This window comes from Rutilus rutilus (genome assembly GCF_951802725.1).
Source record: "Rutilus rutilus genome assembly, chromosome: 20".
NCBI classification, from domain to species: Eukaryota; Metazoa; Chordata; class Actinopteri; order Cypriniformes; family Leuciscidae; genus Rutilus; species Rutilus rutilus.
Genome location: NC_140225.1, coordinates 32,539,393 through 32,564,453, shown reverse-complemented (window position 1 = coordinate 32,564,453; position 25,061 = coordinate 32,539,393). Strand labels below are relative to the sequence as shown.

General features: G+C 37.5%; 1 protein-coding gene across 1 annotated transcript in view; it reads right to left on the bottom strand.

Annotated features, from left to right (window-relative positions):
• The window catches only part of dst (dystonin), a 197,152-nt gene that overhangs the window by 145,184 nt on the left and 26,907 nt on the right, over positions 1-25,061 (bottom strand). The window contains 1 exon segment of the mRNA XM_084391266.1: positions 3,144-3,205. Coding sequence (XP_084247392.1) covers positions 3,144-3,205 — 62 coding nt within the window.

Below are 25,061 nucleotides of genomic sequence, written 5' to 3'. Positions count from 1 at the left end.
TGAGGTTACTAAATGATTTTACAAAATGGAATTACTTTTGATCAAATTAATTTATTAATCTGGAGTTATAATATCATCACCACAATGAGAAATCACATGAAATCCAAACAGCAGCAGTCGACTGAGGAAAGACAGCTGTCTATCACTGCATCACGACTGCAGGTAAGCGCAGCTGTAGTGCGAGTGATCCGAGATGATAACTTATCTAATAGTAAAATGATTTTGAGATATATTCTTCCTTTAAGTTTTCTTTGAGAGAGAGGTTTAAGAACAGAAAACGCAAGGTGCTGTTAGAAACTTAGAACTAGAACACCGTTATCTTTGTTTCTCTGAAACGTCTGTCAGCGCAGCGCGTTTTCTCACTCGAGCATAAATTGCTGGCGGTGCCCCTCCATGTGGATATTATTGTTTTTCTCAACATAAACGTGAAACAATATAAACACGATAATAATATGCTGACTCGAGTGTATGTGTACGTTCTGTAACTTACGATAACTGGCGCAATCTGCTACTCTGCTTTATTAGGCGTTTTTTTCCGTTCGCGCTGCTTGAGCATATATCCTTTTGTTCTTATATTTTTTTGTTTAGGCTACACATAGGCCTACTGTTTAATGGTTTCAATTAAAAGAAAACTTTAACACATGTTGTAAGCAGGGTTCTCAAGTTTTATCAAAAGCTTGGAGTGAGATACCATGCGGTTAGGGGAGGAGCCCTAATGGAGCCCCGCCCCCGCCCGTCCGTCCCCGCCCCCCAATTTTAACCATTGTTCATAATTGACCAGCACAAATTGAAATTATAACAATTGGTAAATCTGATAAATGACAGAGCAATTAATCACATCAAATATAGGCTACTCTTTAATGTTATATTTCAAAATTACAAATATACAAAAATATAACAAATTGCTCCAAACAGTTTGGAAAAACAAATCTTTTTGCATTTTGAATGTGTCTAGTCGTAATGGTATAATGATTTATTGTGTGGTGTGGGACATTGTGAACAAATTACATAGTATTAAGGTGTGTGTGTGTGTGTGTGTGTGTGTGTGTGTGTGTGTGTGTGTGTGTGTGTGTGTGTGTGTGTGTGTGTGTGTGTGTGTGTGTGTGTGTAAGTGTGGCCTGGTAAACCTTACATTATGGGGACAATTTTTGGTCCCCATGAGGAAAACGGCTTATAAATCAAAAAAGTTATGTTTTTTTGAAAATGTGAAATTGCAGAAAGTTTTCTGTGATGGGTAGGTTTAGGGGTAGGGTTGGGAATAGAATATACAGTTTGTACAGTATAAAAATCATTATGTCTATGGAAAGTCCCCATAAAAAATTAAAACACTACATGTGTGTGTGTGTGTGTGTGTGTGTGTGTGTGTGTGTGTGTACACAAGAGTACACACTCCAGCTTATGAAATGTGTTTTGTGTTGTAAGTGTTTGTTGCACATTTTGACGCCTTGATAACATTTATATATTTAATGTTCTGACCTAAAAATGTTAGACGAGCTTTCTTAATTCCAACTTACCTTCTCCATCACGACGTGTGTTCGCGTGATGTTTGTTGGTTACTTAGTAACGAACGTACTGTACGGCGGCCGAGAATTTTCCGTCAACTTCCGTGTGTTCGCGCCTATGGTTCGCGCATCTATGTTGCCTAGTAACGAACGCAATCTGGCCGAGATACGTGCTGGTGGCAGGAAGCTTCACTTTGTGTGCCTGCGCCTCGTATACAACGTTATATATAAAGCTTGCAGGACAACTTGGTTGGCATTGCCTTTTCAGCGTGAGAAATACACGGTGTGGCGTGTGAGCGTGTGAACTGGTTGAATTGCGTGTGTCTCACGGCCAATGCGTGAGACTTGAGAACCCTGTGTAAGCTTGTTGTGTATATTGCCTAATCATAAGCTTCTTCAGAAATGGTGACAAAACGTAAAAAAAAATTACCTTAAAAAATAACGTATTTTTCGTTAAACGTCATTTAAATAAACGAATATTCGAATATTCGAATTTTATGAGCCCGAATATTCGAATGCAATATTTTTGAAAAATGCCCATCCCTAGTTGCTTCTACATGTCACTTCTTGAGTCTCTCCATCATTGTCTGAATCCGGTTTGAACATAAAAGGCTAAAAGTTTTTGAAATTTTCAGTGCATGTGTGTGTGAGTGCAAGCTGTTGAAGCTCCGCCCTCTTTGCCAGGAGCAGCAGCTCATTTGCATTTAAAGGGACAGACACAAAACGGTGAGTTTTTGAAAATTTTAACATGCTATATAAAATATAATTTTGAGCTAAAACTTCACGTACACACTCTGGGGACATCAGAGACTTATTTTACATCTTGTGAAAAGGGCATTATACCAACCCTTTAACTCAAGTCATGTAGAACTTTCCATAGAGTGAACTATAATAATTATCTTAGTCATACCAAATTATCCAACATCTTGTTACTTGTTTTTTTCTTTATGGTGAATTATCTTGCTACCCTACTGACAGTAATTATGACAGTAATAAAAACAAAGCTATCTATGAAGTCATTTATCTGATTGCAGATGTGTCTTAAATTGAAAATCACCGGACGTGCTGTTACTTGCCATCTTGGATAAGTTTGTTGCCTAGGAGTGCCTGAAATGAAGTCTAAATGAACACAAAACATTTTGCAGAGACTTGAAAAGGTAGTTGAACCTCATATGGAAAATACTGAAAATAAAACAGGTTTGACTGAGCAATATTATACATGTTATTCACAATAAAATGAGCTAGACGACTTATTTTTATACAGGAAACGGTATATTCTGCATATCGTGGGATTTTCAGGCACGTCAGCGTGTGTTTCACGGTTAATAAACTGATCATATGATCTAACATTTATTATGGGACTCTTTTTTAAAATCAAAGTTGTCCTGTAAATGCCCTGAAGACTTTGGCACATCTGAAGAATTAATGAAGCGTTTCCAGGTCCCTCCCAAACAGACCTAAAGCACATGTTAACACCTTCCTTTTCAGAGTTCATTGTTCGTACATTTATAATTGTTTGTTTGTTGCTATAATTCAGATCACAACATATTTGTTGTGTTTCTTCAAGCAACAGTCACCACAGTAATGTGCACTGATACACAACCCCAATGCCATAAAAAACAAGAAGAAAAACAGACATACCTTAAAGAGGTGCTGATTGATCCATTTTGTAAAAGTCTTTTTCTGGACTCTGTCTCTTTCATCTGAAAAACAAGAAGGATTGATGTTAGAAATGCTTTCAGAATAAATGTAGCATTGGCATCATATCCAGTTGTCTATTACACCTGATACTGGCTCAACCAGTGGCACGTATACTTTTATTGTACTACAGTAAAGATGATTGTAAAACTATTATTGATTTTAAATCATCATAAAAGCAATACAACAAATGCTAGGCTAGCATGATACTAGTTTGTGTTTATGTTTTATTGGGACTCTTATTTTGAAATAGTTTTGTTCCCATTACCACTTCCTGTGTTTATATCCAGCACCCCCAAAAATATATATTTAAACATTCAGCTAAATGTAAACTTTAATATTGGGTTTAAGTGTTTAAGTATTTAACACTTAATTTTTGTAATTATTTTATTTTAAAAAGAAAACCACACTTGAACAAGAAGTGGGAAGACCTGTTAATGTATTCATCTGAAAATATAATGTATAAAATATACATATAATGTCTTATATGAAAACGCCCTTAGATTAAAATAGCATGTACCCATTCTGCTGAGTTTTACAAAAGCTGCAACCTGGAAAAAACACTAATGCTAGCTGATGAAAAACACACTAATGTTAGCTGGCGAGTGAGGTTTCTGTCATGCTGTAATGTCATGTTTCTAATCTAGAACTCTGGACAGGATGTGAAAGCTAATTACAGAAAAAGACTGAATCCCGGGCAACTCTTGCTTCCATTACACAGCTCTCCCAACCACAGTATTTTGTTTCCTGTGTCCATGGCAACAGACAGGCCCGCATCACAGACAGCTTAGCTGGGAGAGGACTCGTCTGTTCATAAACCAGCAGTATGATGGAAATACAAATAGTGTTTCAAAACCCCATCAGTGAACAATCAGCTTCATTTATAAAGCAAAATGCAAACTTAAAAAGTGCTTAACATCATGCAGATGCTCGGAATCAAACATAGTCATCATCATCATCATCGTCATCATTACTTGACCAGTTGTTAAGTGTTGCACGTTAATATTTGAAAAGGCCCGGTTCTCTAACAGAGACTATTTCACCATCTGTCAATTAAAACAGAGGGATGACCGTCAAATAAACAGTAAAAACAAACATGTTTTAGGGGGACATCTGTGGTGTTTGCCTGTGAAAACTCGTGTTGCTATGCATTTACTATTTACTGGGTGGTTGCTGAACATGATATTCTGCTCTCTGGAAACGGTTTCTCTCCTTCAAATGTAAGTGTAGGGGATTGTCTGAAGTCTATCATTCATCAGGAGAAAAGTCTGATGGCTTAGAAAAAGACACCTCGCCTCAACATGCAGCATGATTTGAGATATTACAAAGATTAGCACAATGATCATGCAAAAAAACATTTGAAAATGGTGTGCGCACCGCATCGACGCATCGACGCATGTCTTGTTTATTTCACAGATATGTTATCTGGGAGATTTAAAAGGATATTTTCCCATTAAAAATTCATTTAAATCCAAGGACCAGAACGCCTAACAAGCTGAATGTGACACAATAACAGAAATCAGAACATAACTGATGTGCAAATATGGGCAATAATAAATGCTATACTGTGTGCAGTGATATTTTAGTGTTAGTTTTACTATTATAGTATTAACTCAAATTTTGAATTTGCTTTTATTTTGCATTTACTTGTTTCATTTAAATTGTAGGCAATTTTTGTAATTTTGTAATGGATTTTGTAATTTTATTAGTTTTTGTTTTTAGATCCTTTCATTTATTTGTATTTCTAATTTTCATTTGTTTGTTTTTTAAGTTTAAGTTTTTCATCTACATTTTATTTTATTCAAGTTTTATGTAAATTAATGAAATACACTTTTAATAGTTTTAGCTTTCGTAAACAACAACACTACTTTGTCATCTAATAAATAAAAAATGTAAATATTTAAAATCATTTGCTACACGTGAATTTAGGCATGACAACATCATTGTGTACAGTATGCAAAATTGACCTTTATTTCTGTTTAGCAAAATATTACATTTAACAGTGTCGCTAAATTAGAGCAACACGATTCTAGATAAATTGAGAATCACAATTTTCTTTAAACTAAAGATCATGATTCTCCCACGATTCTGAACAGACAACTACACAAAATAACATGTAATTTACCCAGAGGTTCTGGCAAAATGTTAATTGCTGCAGTCCATTTAAAACATTTACTTCATCTAAATGAATGATTTCTTCAAAACGGTTGAGTGAATTATTCAATGACTCGCTCATAAAGTCTTCACTTGTTTCATTACTGTATGAATCAGCGTTTTTGAAGAATCTCTTGAATAAATTATTCAATGACAAATACAGTTTTTAACAGTCACTTGTCGCCACCTACTGGTGTAATGATGTAATCGATTCAATCATTATTTGAAGCATCAAGTTACTTTCAAAAGGTGATTTGCTCTATTTTGATCAGTACCGTAGACATCAGGGTTTATATCTGAACTATAAACTTGTATCCCAGTACTTCTGTGATATTTCGAATATTTGTAAGACAGAAATAGCGATACTGTGTGGCTGAAAAGAGTGTTTGTGAAGCCATCCCTATACTGTACATGACAACTGCTCTCTCTCTGGATCAGATTTTGTCAAAGGTTTAATAGGCACAAGCAAATCATTGTCATTTAGGAATAAGATCGAGTGGGTGTTTAAAACGATTAATCTTGCAGCTCTGCATTAAATATTTTTTTGGCAATCAAAATGTAAACATCAAGGAAAAGAGCAGGCACAATCAAGCATATCAGCCAATATATATCCAACATCAATCAATACCACTGAATTGAAGTAGTCTCGGTAACACTTTATTTTACAGTGTCTTTGTTACATATGTTACATGTATTTGCCGTAGTAATAACAGTAAATTATGCATAATTACATGCAAATAACCCTCAACCAAATCCTAATCCTACCCTAACCCTATAGTAAGTACATGTAGTTGCTTAATATTACTCAGTACTTAAATACATAATTACACTGAAACAATGACACCTTAAAATAAATTGTAACCGTAGTCTCTAATATCCGCCAATTAACCAATATGGTAAAACCTGGACATAAATGACGCAGCCACACTTGTCACATTTGTTCTAATCTTTAATCCCAAGTATGAGCAACAGCCACACCTTCTAATTACCAGAAAGCAAAGCATGAGTCTGTTGGTGTCCCACCAGAGTCAACTCAACCCGACCGCAGCAGCGAAACATGCACTTTGAACCCATGACAGAGATAAACTCTGCAGATCCGGAAAATGAAAAATCAAGCTAAAACCTGCAGACTTTAGCAAAGCCAGGAGGAATCCACTGACCCATGCAGCACATGAGCGTCACCAGCAGAGCGTCTCTCCTCATCGTCCCCGGCTCAGGTGTTTCCAGCAGAACGCTGTGCATGTCTACAGAGACGAGAGTGTGTGTGAGTCGGGACTCGTCTTCTCCCTTCTCCCTCAGTATTCCTTCACAGCCGTCCAGAACGAGTCCCGTCAGGTTTTCCAGCAGCACACGCTGAGTAACATGGTGAATGTTTTCATAAGGACGGATCCCTGCGCTGAGTTTCACCAAAGCTGAACCTCGGAGGACGTGATGATTGTGCTGAGCAACATATTCAGTGACACGTTCTACACAGCAATGAACGGGCCTGTTTCTTTAAGGAAATAATGAGCGTTTCCATTCCTTTACACGGCGTTTAACCCTGTTTTGTACACACAGACTTCAGTTCTTTATGGGAATGACAATCAAATTGTATTTCAGTGCCAGTGGCATTTGCATTAAAGGGTTTCTGTCATCATATACAAACCTTTATGACTTTCTTTCGTCTGCATACAATTCATATTTTTTTGTATAGCGCTTTTCACATTACGCATCGTTTCAAAGCAGCTTTACAAAATGCTTGACAATTTACAGTGATCTGTTATCAGAGCTAACTGTCTAAGTTATGTATTTCAGAAATGTACATATACAAATCACACAAGGAAGTTTCAACTGGTTTTGTCCATTAAAGGAAAGTCAATGGGGTCCAAAACAACACTGGAATACACTGACTTTCATTGCATGGACAAAAACAACACAGAGACATGTTTCAAAATATCTTTGTGTCGGTTCTCTTCTGTCCTTTTCCAATGAAGGCATAAAGACCGGACTAAAAAATACTGGACAATAATAGGTTTCCAGTCTTTCGTCAAAAACATCTACGTCATAAAACGCTGTTGGCATCTTTTTTCTTGGTTATAGCCATGAAACCATTGCAATAGTTATCATCACTATGTCAACCATCACAATTTTGGGATCTACTCCTGCATTTTGCACACACACACAAAACAATAATGAAGGAAACTTACTTTCCTAACCTTTGCCGTTTGTATTTAGTCATATTGCTTCAAAATGTGTCAATGTTAGGGAAGCACAATAATATCGGCCACCATATCGGTATCGGCCGATATATGTTCATTTTTACTATTATCGTTATCGGCCTGGTGAGAAAATTTGGCCGATATATTAAAGCAGATAAATAATGTATTATTTCCTTCAGCCGAGACACTTCAGATGCGCACTGTTCAACATGATGGGTTCGGAAAATTCGGTTCAGTGCAACATGAGCAGCGCAAGTCTGTCATATCGGCTACATAGAATTATAATGAAAGCATTATAATTGTGTGTTTGGGACATGGATTTTAATGGTAAGATTTTTGTTTTTGTAATCAGGCTCTCAAAAATTATATAAAAATTTGGAATTAGATTTATCGGCCAATATATCGGTTATCGGCTTTCAAATATAAAGAATTATCGGTTATCGGTATCGGACAAAATTTTCATATCGGTGCATCCCTAGTCAATGTTTACAGTACAATTTTAAAATATATATTAAAAAATAAATAATAACCAGTTATTTGGGGCTTTTTACAAGTTTTATTTCTGCAAACCTTTCACAAGTTGTTTGAAACAGCACACTATCCTTCCACTTCAAGTTCTTGACTTATGACTCTTTCTTAACACATATTTGTATTATTTTTGAGATATCTGAAAGCCACTTCCTAAATGAACAACAACATAGACAAAACTATAGTACATATAGACAAAGCTACAGTTTGAAAGAATTTTTGCATTGTAAAAAAGAATGCGAGGCAGTGTACAGTATGCAGTTATTATGTCATTGCTATCAGTCAATGTGAGCTGTGACTTCATTAGCGCTGCGGAAAATCAAGGTCATCAAAACAACCTTGTTACACCTCATGAATGTGTTTAAAGACATCAGCCGAGAGGATGTGTTATGATCTCATCTATGAGGATATGTCTAGACGTAATGCTCTTCAAAACATGGAAGCACTACAGATGAATGATCAGAACAATTGTGTGTATTATTCCAGTGTCCAAAAAAGTCAACATGAAACGACACTCACAATCCATTCAACATTTAGAGACTATTGTAGGAAACTATTGATGTGCTGCATCGGTCAATTTTCATTTATTTTTTACTTTAAATTTGAATATAATTTCTGCATCAATGGCGGCACCACTGGTAGAAAATAATGACTGTTTCCAAACAGGTTTGTCAAGCAATACCCCGTCTGCTTAATGATTTTACTCATTAAAAAGTTGAACATAAAAATTAACATGAATTTACAAGAAAGAAAAAGAAAAAGTGTTTAATGTCATGATGTTCAGATCACATGACCAGCCGAATACTTGCTTCATCAGAGCTTCATCAGACGATTACGCTTGCAGAATAAATCAATAACGGCTGAATGAGAATCAAGCATTAGTAACTGGTTAGAATAATCAATGATGAGAAAGTTCTTTTAACAAAACAATCATCAACTTTACACAAGAAACGTTACACTCACAGTATATTCTTATGGTGGTCTAAAATTCTTCATACGCATGTTCATGGGTCTTGCATTTAAAGAAAAATAGTGGCACACATCTTGAGGCAGAAGCTTTCTTGAAGAATGAGGGAGAGATGGAACAAACAGGTGAACGGCGCCCCCTTCAGGACGACAGGAATATGTGTTTTCTTGCTTTCCGATCACAGCATTCTTCCACATACTGTACCAATGAGTCAACTCTCCATAAAACTGAGATAAACTCAGACAATATCAAGGCTAAATTGGAGTTAAAGGTCACTTACACTCATAAATAGCTCATTTTACAGTTCGGCGCTTCATTAGTGCCGTGACTCTTTACAGTTTATTTAATATTTCTCAACTCAAGAGTCTGTGCGAAAGTAAACAAGCCCGTGCCTGATGACACGTAATAATCAGAGAGTGACTAAAGCTGATTTATTGCGATACCATAGATCACTTATAAACACATTACGGTTCATAAATCACAGAGGCGTATGAGGTGTCTCCAGGTGTGTGTGTGTGTGTGTGTGTGTACATGTACATGAGTGCACAGAAAGTGTTGCTGAATAGCTGAGTTGAATTGTTTGAAGGTTTCTTCTGTATTTGGTAAAATGTCTTCTAAAAGCATTTGGTGCCGCTAGTGGTGCAGAAACGCCAGGCTTCACTGATAAAGAGATGATCACAAATATGTGATAGTGTGTGTTTGAAATGCCTGACACGCATCCCACATCAAATCAGAAGCTTATCGCATGATATCTGGCCAGAACAAAAAACCTTGAGTATTCAAGTTACAATATCCAGTAAAGCTTTTAAAAATCAATCTCTAGCATCAGGAGTCAGGAGTCCTCAGGACGCAGCATGTGTGCCTCGAAAAGTGAAGAGATGAAGTTATCCTAGAAAAACATCAAATTCACTTCACCACCATTTGACCTTTTCTTTCAAAGGAAAAGAATAAGTTATAAAGCATGTTGATTATGATAGTAGCACACAAAACAAATCACTTTACAAAAGGGCAAACCCTCAGACACAACCTTCTCCATCTCCACTTACAAGAAAAACAGTTACAATTCGTCAACTATCCAGAAAAATATCCAGAAATTCTATATTTTACATAAAGAAAATGAAAACTATTTAGATAATCATCACTTTTATAGCAATTAAGCACTTTTATAGCGTTTAGACATTTTTTTTTTTTTCCTTATCTTAATTTCTATTACTTTCAGTGGTGATAATGAAAAAAATATCTATCAATTATTTAAAAAAATAAGATCACAATGCAAAAAATATATATATTTTAGATTTATTTCTTTATGCAAAGTAATTTTGAATATAAACTCTGTTTATGGTGAACCCAGACATGTTTAGGTTTCAGATTCACGCATAAAATATTTCTGCACAGCAGTGTTATTTTAATATCATTGAGATACTATTATAGTTTTTATTTGTTTTTTTTATATATATATTTTCCGGTTTCATTTTAATTGAAGTTAAAGTTTTAATAATTCTGTTGTATGTTGTTGACATTGTTATGATTTTTTTTTTGTAAATATGTCTATAAAGTTTTTATACATTTTTATTTTAGTTGTAGTTTTAGTTATTTTAGTCCATCAAGTTAAACTAAATGAAAGTAAGAAATATTGCCTTGGAAAGTAGCTAAGAGTTGGAAAGAGTTACATTTTGTACATTTTATTTTATTTCAGTTAACATTCATTTTTAATGCAAGTGACGGAAATGTTTTTTATGGTTTTACCTGTTTAAGTTAACTAACTATAATATCCGTTTTCAGTACTTTTAGTTTATCTGCCATTAACCTACGTGTGTGTGTGTGTGTGTGTGTGTGTGTGTGTGTGTGTGTGTGTGTGTGTGTGTGTGTGTGTGTGTGTGTGTGTGTGTGTGTGTGTGTGTGTGTGTGTGTGTGTGTGTGTGTGTGTGTGTGTGTGTGTGTGTGTGTGTGTGTGTGTGTGTGTGTGTGTGTGTGTCGTGTGTGTGTGTGAGTGTGATAGCATGTGTGTGTGTGTGTGTGTGTGTGTGTGTGTGTGTGTGTGTGTGTGTGTGTGTGTGTGTGTGTGTGTGTGTGTCGTGTGTGTGTGTGAGTGTGAGTGTGTTAGCATGTGTGTGTGTGTGTGTGTGTGTGTGTTACAAACCCTGAAAACAATCCCATACAAGTTTTAGCATATCATTCTGTTTGATGTTCTTGTTTGTCTCCGCTTCTGGGGTTTAATATGTAACCTGAAGGTGTCCGCCTCATTAAGCACAATGCTCTTTCCTCGGTCAGGACGTGAAGGACTTTGCATGCAGTTCAGCAGTGCCATGTACAGAACAACAGTGGACTGGGAAGAAAGTGTGTCTATAAGAATAACCACAGATCTCCTGTCATCGCCAGCTGTGTGGCTTTTGGCCCAGTTATTGTGCCAATATTCATCTGCGCTCATTATGATCAAAGCTCACATAATGTACAGGTTAGTTTATATAGAGTTATTACAGATGATCAGGAGCAGTGTGGATTAAAAAAAATCGCGATATGGTTTAATGCAAAAAAAAAAAAAAAAGGCTGTGTGTTTCAGAGTGAAGCGCAGCCATAATGATATACAATTAGTTTTGGTTTTAATCTTGATTAGTGTGTGTGTGTGTGTGTGTGCGTGCACGTGAGAGTGTGTGTGTGTGTGTGTGTGTAAACTGCAATTGTATCTTGCAATTCTTTCAGAAAAATTGCAATTCGCTTTTTTCCCCAAACCGTGACTCTAATAACCATAACCTCTGCACTCTCAACATGCAACAGCCTGTCACTGGACATGTACCAAGTGTTTTGCACTCACGGCTTATTCAGAGCAACTTGCACAACACTAATAGCAGGGACCGTCCGTCTGAAGTAATCCAGGGTTAAGTGACCCACATCAGGATCTCAGGATCTCAGCGTTCACTTGTTCCTCTCACCCTGGGACTGGGGTATGTTGATCGGGTCCAGTGAACATCCACCCACAACTGAGAACCTCTGAGAACCAGTAAAAGTTCCCACACCAAACCCATGTAAGCAAACCCGTTTACTCATAATTACTGGCTGATGTGTTACACCTTTCCGAGGATTAGAGTCAAAATCTGCTGACAGGCAATTACACCTAACAAAACAAGTTAAATGTTTCTCATCTTTTATTGGAAAATGGTTTTAGTTGTAATATTCCAGACGACTGCCAGCCTAAGTGTTTGGAGGACATGATAACGTGCGTGAAGGGTGAACTATGTTTGATTTTTGGGTAATTATAAAATGCTTTATGCATAGTTCCTTGTACATATTTTATGGAAGTTTATTTTCTGGCTTAAATAAATTGCATGTTACTCAGAGACTGGTATGTTTAGCTAGTCAAAAATGTTACATTCAGCTGTCGCAAATTAATCGACTTTTGAAAATCAAGTTTATTTTTTACCAGGAAAGAAGTCGTTTTGATGCATTTATTGTATCTTATAAAAACTATATTTTATTTAAACCCATGAAAATGCAGATCCTGTTGTAAATATTAGTGAAAAATCACTTTCTAAAAGTGTTGTTCCAGATTTTGACTCATTATTCCACAATATATAGCTTATATTTCTAACTTCTGATTTTGGAAAAGTGAATCTTAAAAAATAAATCTCACTTTAAGTCAGACGTCCAACTAGGAAACAAGTATGGAAATCCACAACTCTGGTTTTGAGACGGGGGTAAACGACAGCTCAAACGGGCTTGAACCAATGAGGTTTATTCGTTGAGCATATTAATGTGATCAGTGTTTATATGCGAGTAAATTAAAACTCTTAAGGCCTGGTTTCACAGACAGGGCTTAAATTAAGTCAGGATTAGGCTCTAGTTCAATTAGGACATTTAAGTAGCTTTTATAAACGTGAATATTTAGGTTGATTGGACTTTCAATGGATGTACAACAATGAGAAAATATTAAAAATATCTTCATTTGTGTTTCGAAGATGACCAAAAGCCGTATGGATTTGGAACGACATGAGGGTGAGTAATTAATTAATGACAATTTTCCTTTTTGGGTTAGGCCTAACTAACCCTTTAAGATTCACTTTTAAGCAAATAAAGCACATACTGGGCCCTATTTTAACGATCTGAAACGCAAGTGTCAAAGCGCAAAGCGCAAGTAACTTTGTGGGCGGGTCTCGGCGCTGTTGCTATTTTCCCGGCGGGATAAATGACTCTTGCGCCTGGCGCAAATCTAAAAGGGGTTGGTCTGAAGTAGCTTCATTATTCATAGGTGTGGTTTGGGAGTAACGTGAAATAAACCAATCAGAGCGTCATCTCACATTCCCTTTAAGAGCAGGCGCGCTTGTTCTAAAGCCGATTCCTATTATAACGGCGGATTTGCCAGGCGCCCGCGAGGAGCGGTTCACAGCCGAGGAGACCGACGTTCCCGTCAGGGACGTTGGGGATGGAGAAACACACCCAAATTAACTTCGGTTAAACAGGCGTATGATAATTTGGGTAAATGTGTAAGCTAGATGTATGCTTTTATAATAAACTGTCTATCTATCTATCTATCTATCTATCTATCTATCTATCTATCTATCTATCTATCTATCTATTTATCTTTCGTAATAATGTATGATTTGCAAAAATGATAACTGCTGCGTCTGTGTGTAGATGAGAGAATCAAAGTGTATGCGCGTTGTGCACACGCTACATTGATTAAGGCCAAGCATGCGCCCTTAAAATAGCATATTAATAACATGCGCAACGCGCCACTGACTTTAAACTGTTTTTTTCGGTTAGTGGCGCAATTGTTTTCTAAACCTGTAAAATAGCATGAGGGAACGTTTGCGCCGGAACACGCCTCCTCTTTGCGCTGAACCGCCCCGGGGAGCGCAAGTGTATTTCTTAGTTAACCGACGTGCTTCGGTGGAGGGAAAAGTCCGCTTTGCGCGGGTGCAAAATAGGAATGATACATGCGTCCGTGTACAAAGTCAATTGCGCTGGGTGCAAGATAGGGCCCAAAGTCTCATAAATTTCTGCACTGCATGATGATAAATGCAGTTTAGCAAAGGTTTGCAGAGGCATGTAAGTAAAACCCAGTAAATGATAATAAAGGTGTAGAACAAATACTAGAATTACAACACACTTTGGAAATCTTTGTTTACAACTGAACAACTGCAAAACAAGTGATATAACTGCTGACATCATCCACATGTCTGGAAATCAAATCCTTCATGGCTGCATTGTTGGAAATATCTAGAAATGATGCACATCTGCCTTTCAATGGAATTAAATTGACCATGCCACAAGATTTCAAGTGTTTAAAAACACAAGAAACAAACACACAAGGCCATGCAAGATAACCAGCAATTGACGTTCTCCTCATTCCACAGCAGTGAGAAACCCAGAAGGCAAGGTCAGCATGTGAAACACATTCATGAGGCAGAGAACCCTCCCAGCTGACATAAACGCCTTCATATGGGCCAAACAAACAGCCTGAAGAACTGAAACTACTGTACTACACAACCTCTGCCACTTCTACAGGATATCACATCATCCCATACCCTTCACGGATAAAGCAACACCACGATGCATTTCACTGCACTGTTCATTTGAAATAAACCAGGTGATTTTCTCAGAACATTGGCAGGGAAAGCTTTCTCAACGTTATGAAAATGTTAGCAGAAAAACATTATTCATACACTGTTCGTTGAACATTTATTTGTGAAACTAACATTTTTAAATGTTACTTGTTTTCAGAACGATCCCATAATGTGTGCAAAATGGACATTCCCTTAATGTTCGCATAACTGAGAAAAAAACGTTAGTAACACTTTTATCTTAAGGTGACGTAGTTATGTTACTACATGTACTTACTATAGTAATATAGCATAATTACAAGTAACAAACCTTTAAGTCCCCCAGTATTCAATAATTGTATCCCTTTAAACTCATTTCTGATCACAAAAATTACATATTTAAAAGTTTTTTCCTTGAAAAATTGCATGAATATGCAAATGAGCCCCGCCTCCACTCACTCAGCTCAGAGATCCACTGGTTGACGATCACACGTTGATCTGATTGGTCTTTGGTTCACTGTAGTTTTAAGGAGGAAATACTCAGCAATGGTGTCGACTTATGAATTTACACATGCTTTGTCTTAAAGCATATTAAAAACACCACATAGACACATAAACTAGGGGTGGCACGGTTCACAAAACCCACGGTTCAGTTCGTATCACGGTTTTAGGGTCACGGTTTTCGGTTCTGTACGGTTCTATTTTCTTTTAATCTTTAACACTCCAAAAATTTACTTCAGCATATGATATATAGCTTAATTATCTAATTATTTATTTATTTATTTCATAAATGGGGCGTGTTTGCAAAACACAGCTTCTCATTTCCCTTTTTGAAGTAATATAGTGAGTGAGCGGTCACTGTGAGGAAACTTTCAGTGGCCCTGGAGGTCCATCCATCTGTAGTGAGAGCTACGTGGGCTGTGTCGGACAGTTCTTTGTCAATTTCTCCTCGTGTCTCGTCATCATAGGCGTAATTTGCGGGTGGGACGTGTCCCCACCTCTTTTTGCCAGGGTCGATGTTGTCCCCACCACTTTTGAAACATCTCGCGGCACGGATGTACCAATACAAATAAATAAAACATCTCCAGCTAACTAGCAAATTATTTGTTTCGTTCGTTTGTTAAATAAGAAGCAATCTAGCGCTGAAATGTGTTTTTTTAATCAAGTGATCAAAGTGCTCGTTGCCGCTGCGATCAGTGGCGCTGATACAGTGCTCTCTTGTGGCTCGCGCACACACGCCGCAGTCTTCACTCGGACGCGCGCTTCAATCCGTTGAGGAGACTCTCGATTCGTTCCGGTGAAAACCTGATTTTCACCACAGGGGGACTTTAAACCAAACCCTAACCGTAACTCTATAGTAAGTACATGTAGTTAATTAATATTACTTGTTTATTTAACGGTACATATTTGAGTAAGTACAATGTAACAACGTCACCTTAAAATAAAGTGTAAACAAAACATTTTTAAAACATTTTTGATTGTTTAGAGAACATTCATAAATATTTTTTTCTTAACTGTTGGTAAAACTTTCCTAACTTAATTTTCAACATATTTTCGTTAGCTGGGTTGCTCCATTGTTTATACCGGGAGAAATCTAACGGGTCTGTCAAACCTACAACTTACTTCACAGTAGATTTGCTGTAACTGTATTTTAAAAAATATAATTAATTAATCAATAAACACATTCACCCAGTTTATAGTTACGTTATATGTTTGCACTTATTGCACTATAGTTTTACCTTTTTAGTTTAGTAACTTGAGAACGGGAATGTTAACAGACAGCAATTCTTTGAAGTACCATGTAAATACTAGAGTACATAATTATGGTAATCGTTTAGTATCATATTTGAAAAGAGTTTGCTGCTTTCAGAAACCACATTTAGTCAGAACACATGGAAGTGCTGAATCGGGGTCGATAGGGGCTTTCGCACCGGAGGAACCTTTCCATAGTTTCTAGAACTATTGGTGGAAGTTCCTGGGTTTTGGCGTGTTCGCACCGCAGGAACTAGGAACGAGTTTAGTTGTAGGAACAACTAAATAAATGAGCTCATACTTCAGAGTCGGTCTAAACCAGCACTATAGGATCTACAGTGACATTAGTGTTCGCTGATTGGCCGAACGCACACGAAACACCTGCACCCGCCATTTTTAAAAAGTAGTGTAAACCAAGTGTGCCGCACAAGCCCTGAAAAGTGAAGCCAAAATGTCTCAATCGCCCCCCGGTGACTGATCCTAGTATAGGTCATAAGCCCCGCCTCCCGTGTTATTCAACGGGACGCGAGACCAACTAAACAATTAAATTACACTTCAAATATCTTTTTTCCGAAGGTGGTTTCTGTCATTTACTGTAGATTTTATCACGCTGATGTAAGTTCAAGTGTCTGTTTTTAAAATAAGTTTGTTTTTAGTTAGTTACGCGAAGCTATAAAAACGGTGGTGTAACGTCATGATTGACAGCTGTGATTGACAGGTTCTCTGAGTGAAGTAGTCACTGGAGCACTTTTTTTCGGGATCTTCGGAGGACTGAGGAGATTGTATCTACTTTATTTTAACAAGCCTCTTGTCGTACTGCAATCAACAGACATCCAAATTGGAGCAGAACGGAGGAACAGAGCAGACATAGGCCACTTAAAAAAGTGCAGGGAGAGTGCGTTCTGCGAGAGTGAGGGCGGGGCGTTGATTTCGCGGCTTTACTTCCTGCTCACTACTGCGCAGGTCTGGTCCTGAGATCGCTACTGGCAGACTCAAGCCCCAAGATGTCAGCGCCATATCGGGACACTGGCAGCTTCACTTCTCACCCATGGAAGAGAGCGAAGGGAGCGAAAGGGCGTCATCCATCTTTTTTTACAGTCTATGGTGTAAACACACAAATTATAGCCTATATATTTACTCCAGAAACTAACTCTATGAACATGTAAAACAGTGATAGATTGACCTCTTGACCTTTACGCTGAGGAGAAAACCCAACGCAACTTCGAGGAGACCAAGAGAAACATGATTATGTATTTCTGCTCAGCAACACTGGACATCAACCACACGGCACACGCTAATACCTTTTCATTACGGTCTACTTTCTATGTATAACAGTATCTAATAACGTATCAGACAGGAGTGTTAGACAGATCGTAAACTAATGAACACGGAGAGTGCGAGCGCTGTGTGTTCAGTCGTTCTCAGTGCCGTCAAAATAAAAGTCACAACAACAAGCGCATCTCACGTCACTTCAGAGTTCCTACTGGCGGTGCGAACGCAACCAGGAAAACGTTCATAAGGGAACCATTAGCTCTCGGGGAAACACCCTGGAGGCTCGTTCCTAGGACTACCCGGAGCGAAAGCCCCTAATGGTGAAAGATGAATCCAGATGGTGTCGCCAGGCATGTACCAGCAGGAGTAACATCACCAAGCTAACCAGCAAATCCTGTATCCAGCCGCCGTGTCTACATTAGCATGGCATTATAAGAGCTTTATCTTTATCAGGTTAAAAGTCTCAAGCGGCAAACAAGAGAGTTAAAACTGGCGAGATCCATTAGCTGCCGGATGTCCTCCACCAAACCCCCTCTCAGCCTTGATTCACAAGATAATGGTGTGATAATGTTGCATGGTCAGTAGAGAGATCAGAAGAGAGCTTGGGTCACATGACTGTGATGTGTATTGATTACCGTCTCAGCCATTAGGACTCAGATGTTCAAATGAAGCTCTCTGAGGGATCGGCTGTGGCGATACTGATGAGGTGGAAGAAGAACAACTACTGTGCATTACTGTCACAGGAAAAAAGAGCACTATTAATAACTATTCTTATTCTTTATGGAATATTGCAGTATTTATTATAAATGATTTATCCGTGCAGTCTTTCCTGGTAGTCTTGAATCAGAATAACTTCCCCTCACTCTTACATCTCTTCTCTTCTCTGATGATAATAATAATAATAATAATAAACTTTATTTTCTATAGCGCCTTTAAAAGTTACATCTCAAAGCGCTTCACAAAAATAAGAAAAAATAAAAGAGAAATACAACAATATAAAAGAAAAGCATTCATAAAAGAGAAGTACATTCAAATGTACAATACAAATATAAAACATGTTTTCAAAACAATTCCATAAATAAATGGTATGGAAAAAATAGTTTGACGAGGGCGGGGCAACCTGTCACTCACATGAGATCCACCAATAGCAAACCACAAACCGCCTTTAAAAGCTAAAATCCTCATTTTATCAAAGGATTTACATTTGTTTAATGAGTCTCCATACTGAAGGAGAGGCTTTCAGAAAGACAAGAAATCTTTGAAAGACAAGATGACCTGCATCTACTTGTTCAGGATTTAGGGAGGGTTATGAGACTCATGCTGAGTCACTGCTCACTATGACTAAGGAAAAATCCTATTCTGATGTTCAGTTCTCATCCTCCAACCTTAAAGAAATGGTTTTATGCAAAAAATAAATTACTATTAGAATAATAGCATATTGGCATAATACTATTTCTGCTGCATACTGTGCAATATATTAGAATTTTATCTATGCAAAGAATACCCAGATTTCCCAAAATGTGCAACCAGATCACACTGACTGAAATACTGTATCCCACAATGCAATATGCTCAACTTGACCTTTCATTTCCAATGTGACAAATAAACTAGTACTGATATCAACCTCTTCAGATCACCAAGAGTTCAGACATTTCTACACAAAATTGCACTTGTTTAAAGGTGCACTGTGCAAATTTTAGCCGCATCTAGTGGTGAGGTTGTGAATTGCACCCAACAGAAGTTACGGTGGCCGACAGGAAGTGATGTCGTCGTCGTCTGAGACAGCAGAGAGTAGCCAGTTAAGCAATGAGGTTTCTTTACAAAGATAAATTAAGAAATTATGTTTACTTAATTATTTAAATCTTAAAGCTTCTTTGCACGAAGAACAACATAGTGACGAAACGCGTTTGTCCGTTCAGGGCCACCGTAGAAACATGACGATGTAAGGGGACCCGCGGTGTGTGTAGATAGAAATGCTTATTTCTAAGGTAATAAAAACGTAAGGGTTCATTAAGTAAGATCTTTATACACCACTGACAACATAGTTATGTATATGATATTGCATTTCTGTCAACAACTCCTCCTAAATATTACACAATGCACCTTTAAGTGCAAAATGATATGATAACTGACTCACTGAATTTAATGTGTACCTAATGAGTTAATTCATAATACATTTATTTATACACTTGAAATGTTAAAATGTATTAGTATATATGGAAATTAAAATGAACCTACATTAATAAATGCTTTTATTGTTTTTTAATTGTAGCTATTGCATTAGCTAATGTTAAATGTTATATAACAATTATAATATATAATATATAACCCAATATTACATACTCCGCAAAATATTGCATTAGAAACAGCCACCCTTTGGCACACAAATGATCAAATCTGTAGAAGGGTTATTATTGTTCACTAAAACAGAAACTATTAAAACATTTCTGTTAATTGAAATAAATCTGAAATAAAATAAATTGTAAATATTATCCTAGTTGAAAAAGAAATGGTGCCTCGACAATAACCTGAAATAAGTTTAAGTTGAACTGGAAATAAAAACTAAAACTAAAATAAATAACAATTTAAATTAAACAGCAATGCTATATATACATAATAATAATAAAATGGCAAAAGCAAATAATGAAATTACTAAAAATGTAACTAAATTTAACATGAAAAATTAAAATATAAAAATAAAAGCCAATTCAAACTATAATAAAACAAAAATAACAGTAGAGGGGAAAGGGTTTTGCATGACAACAACAAGTTTCCCTTTTTGCCCCCATTTTCCACCATGCATACATAGCGTGGCAAAGGTACTGTATTTGAAATATATGAATGATGAGTTTAATTGTCTATCTCATTTCTGTCTTGAGGCTGCACGTCTGATTCTGCAGCACTGGGTGTGTTCCTGCATCCCAGTCCCGAGGGGCGGAGCCTGAGTGATCACATGACCTCACTCAGACAGAGCTGAGCTGTGTGGAGCAGGGAGCGGCTCGCATGCTGAACACAGTCACTAACACACACCAACACACACTGACCTCATCTAACAGCCAGTGAGCGTAATCATCCCAATCACTGCTCAGCCACTTTCTGTCCTGCTGCAACTGTTTTCCATTTATAAGCAGAAACAGCTGGGATAGTCATCAGGAAGCCAGTTTTGATCAATAGCCAATGCATTCTTAAGACCAGACGTTTGCTCTCGAAGACAGAACGTCCACTAGTCTTGGTTTTCAGTGTTGATGAGGATGAAGAAACAGAAATAATATGTTACACACTCAAATTTAAACGAAGTTAATCCAGTTAATTCATTCATAATGAATCATGACAACAACTTCCGATGTTTGAATGAATTTTATTCTTGGATTGTTTGTTTGTTTATTTGTTTTTCAGTGGCCGTTTGCATTAGATTTAGTAAAGTCTGCTGTTCTGCCGGGAAGAGCATCTGCAGATCCGTCGATGACATCATGTCATGCACAGCTGTGCCGGCTGGTCCTCGGGGAAATGACATCAGACTTGGAAAACGCTTGAGGAAACGGGAAACGAAGAGGCTATTTTTTACCTCCCAACATTTACAATTATTTTAATAATTAGATTTAATATAAATGTAAATAAATAATTATTCATTTTAATTAAAGTATTGTGTTAAGTACAATTTTATTGAATTAAAATTATATTTAATATTAATAATATTTTCCTATTTTTATATTGCTGAATATGTCAGCATACACTGTAACTAAATATAAGGACTGATTTCCTAAAACATATTAGCTCCAGTATTCACAATGAGGACAGCTTCTGATTCCTGGACCAGCATTCTATCAGTGCATCAGTTTATAAGGGATAAAATGGAGGCACCTTAAATTGATGCTTATAATTAATAATAAATGGATGCTTAAAAGGATAATTAAATAAATAAGATATCAGCACTTTTGCTGAAGTTTCTAATAAGGCCTTGAAAACACAAATCTGTTTCTTTTTATGCTGAATGCAACAGATTTGATCAGTCTGTTCAGTTTCTCTCTGATTTTAGTATGACTTTAAATTGCATCTTTTTCCATTATCAAACGACAATGGTTTCCATTCGGTCACCGGTCAGAAAAACAGACTTGTTATTGTTGATTGAGATGCTCAGACAAACACAGCTTTTGAAAGAGCCACAGCGTGGCTTACTTATACTTGTGTCTGCATATTAATCTCAGATAAGAGAAAGTGTAAGAGCTCAAAAATAAACACTTCAGCTTTATGTAAATGATGTCAGTGACCTCATCACACCCTTGTGACGCCACCGATCTCTCAATCTCCTCAACGGTTACATAACTTCTCTCTGGGCGGATTGTTTGAGCTGACAGAAAGATTTGCCGTCGCTCCAGTGAAGACGAATGGACTGAGAAAGACCCCTGACTGAGGCGGCATGTGTGGGATGGACTTGCTGTGGGCATGTTAGTGTTAAACTCTGTAACCGCCCCGTAAAGATCATCCCAGGACATCCCATTATTCTATTCACACAAACCAACAGCACACACAGCTAATTCTGTCACAATTATTACGTAATTATTACGTAAATCATGATTATTTGACCTATATGAAGGGATAGGCTTCAGCACTGTGACCCAATGATCGAAGGGTGAATGGGTGGATGGATGAATAGATGGTTGAATGGATGAGTGGATTGGAAGGATGGAAGGAGGGATGGATGGGTGGATGGATGGAAGGAGGGATGGAAGGAGGGATAGAAGGAGGGATGGATGATGGAAGGAGGGATGGATGGAGGGATGAATGAGTAGATGGAGGGAGGGATGGATGGATGGATGGATGGATGGATGGATGGATGGATGGATGGATGGAGGGATGAATGAATAGATGGAGGGATGATGGATGGATGGATTGGAAGGATGGAAGGAGGGATGGATGGATGGATGGATGGATAGAAGGAGGGATGGATGATGGAAGGAGGGATGAATGAATAGATGGAGGGAGGGATGGATGGATGGATGGATGGAGGGATGAATGAATAGAAGGAGGGATGGATGGATGGAAGGAGGGATGGATGGATGGATGAATAGATGGTTGAATGGATGAGTGGATTGGAAGGATGGAAGGAGGGATGGATGGGTGGATGGATGGAAGGAGGGATAGAAGGAGGGATGGATGATGGAAGGAGGGATGGATGAATGGATGGAGGGATGAATGAATAGATGGAGGGAGGGATGGATGGATGGATGGAGGGATGAATGAATAGATGGAGGGATGATGGATGGATGGATTGGAAGGATGGAAGGAGGGATGGATGGATGGATGGATGGATGGATGGAGGGATAGAAGGAGGGATGGATGATGGAAGGAGGGATGAATGAATAGATGGAGGGATGGATGGATGGATGGATGGATGGATGGATGGATGGATGGAGGGATGAATGAATAGAAGGAGGGATGGATGGATGGATGAATAGATGGTTGAATGGATGTGTGGATTGGAAGGATGGAAGGAGGGATGGATGGGTGGATTGAATGGATGGAAGGAGGGATGGATGGATGGATGGAAGGGATGGATGGATGGAAGGAATAATCGACAATTATTATGATTTCTGTCATAATCGTGCAGCCCTAATGGATGGATGGATGGATGGATGGGAGGAGGATGAACACAAAGACAGGCTTCATGCCTCATATGGATGTGATTCATCGAGTATAAAATCACAATAACAGTGAATCAGCCAGCTACGGCCAATGCTTACACTGTCAGAGGAATGAGGGGAATGTTCTTTCACTCTTCTTTATCTCTATATGAATGATGTAATGATGCTCCAGCATGGATGTTAAAGTCGTTTAATGGTTTATGGTGGATTATGGTGTTATGCTTTTCCCCATGTTCATCTTTCTTTAGTGTGTAATGTTGCTGTTAGATCATGAAAAAGCTCCAGTTCTTCTCTATATCAGTGTCAGTGTTTCTGAACTCCTGAAACGCCTCCATTGTAGACTTGAGTTTCTTCCGGGAATGAACATGTCACAGTATTCCTCATTTAAATAATTCATACGCAGAATAAAGGGGCGGGGCCTGGCTGAGTTAGTTAGTAGCAAACAAGACACACCTGGGAACAATCAAAGAACTAATCAACAGGAAAAACTACAAAGGACTACAAAACAAGCACTTGGACAGGAAATACAACAAAAGTCCAGACAAGACATAATGGAGAAAAAAAATCAAATTGAGATTTTTCTGTGTTTGTATTTTAAAATGTTATTTTAAAAGCTCCAGGTTTTGCTGTGCTTGTTTGCAGGGCTGCACAATTTGGCCAAAAATGGTGTCATTATATATTAGCTTGACTATATAATAATAATTATTATTATTGCATTATTTAAAAATATTAAACAAAATAATAAATACTATCGCAAGTATTTGCGAAAAATAATAATACTTTTACTTTACAGAACAATTGTTAAATCACACTACTAATATTTATAATATCTTAATTTATTCATTTTCAAATGTTAAACCATCAAGCTTTCATTTTGACAGTGAAGGATCTGAGGATTTACAATAGCAACCTCTGTGTTGTGTTTTATTTTCTATGTTTTTTATTAATTTATTAATTAATAATCATTTAATAGTTGTTTAAACTTATGATTTGTGTGGTCATAGTTAGAAATAAGAAGGTTTTTTCTCCTGCTTTCTGCTCATCCTCTGTCAAACTCTCAGACGGACAGAAGACTTTTAGTTAATACAGTATCACCAATACAGCAAATTTGGGGTATCAAACCAGACTTACTGTTAACTGGTTTGGGGTATCAAGCAAAACTCTCCAGATAAAACTGATGTCTTCTGGTAAAGAGACTGGATCTAATGTTCCTGGAGTGGAGATTCGATCTAACATTTGGTCAGCAGGATATCGGCACGATCTAACAATGGAAAACCACCGGAGGCCCTTAAAACTTCTCTTTTCTTGGCAACATCTTGTTAATAAACACTTTTCATTAGTTTGGGTGGATGGTTGGCAGGTGATGTGTTCCCACATGCAGGTTATAAGCAATATAAACTCCCAGCACATGCAGAGATGAGTTTTACAGTGAACACACTGAAAACACCGGATCATGAGCTGCTCGCGTGTAAATGAAGCACAGAGCAGCGCGTCGCTCTGAAACACGCAGCGCATATCTTTATTTCATTAAATCACAGCCTTTGCAATTTGATAATTACACTAAACCATATTGCTATTTTAGTTTTTTCCTATTAATCCTGCAGCCTTACAATATACTATAATCTCATAATATTTGCCAGTCCAGTCAAGTGATGCGTCAAGCTAGAGATTGTAACTATGATGATTTTATAGCCATATGTTCAATCATCACACATTGACAACACACACATCAAGTCAAGTGCATTGCATTAGACGTGAACACATGAACATATCCAGAGCTGCTCTGAGAGAACGCTCATTTTATTTGAGAA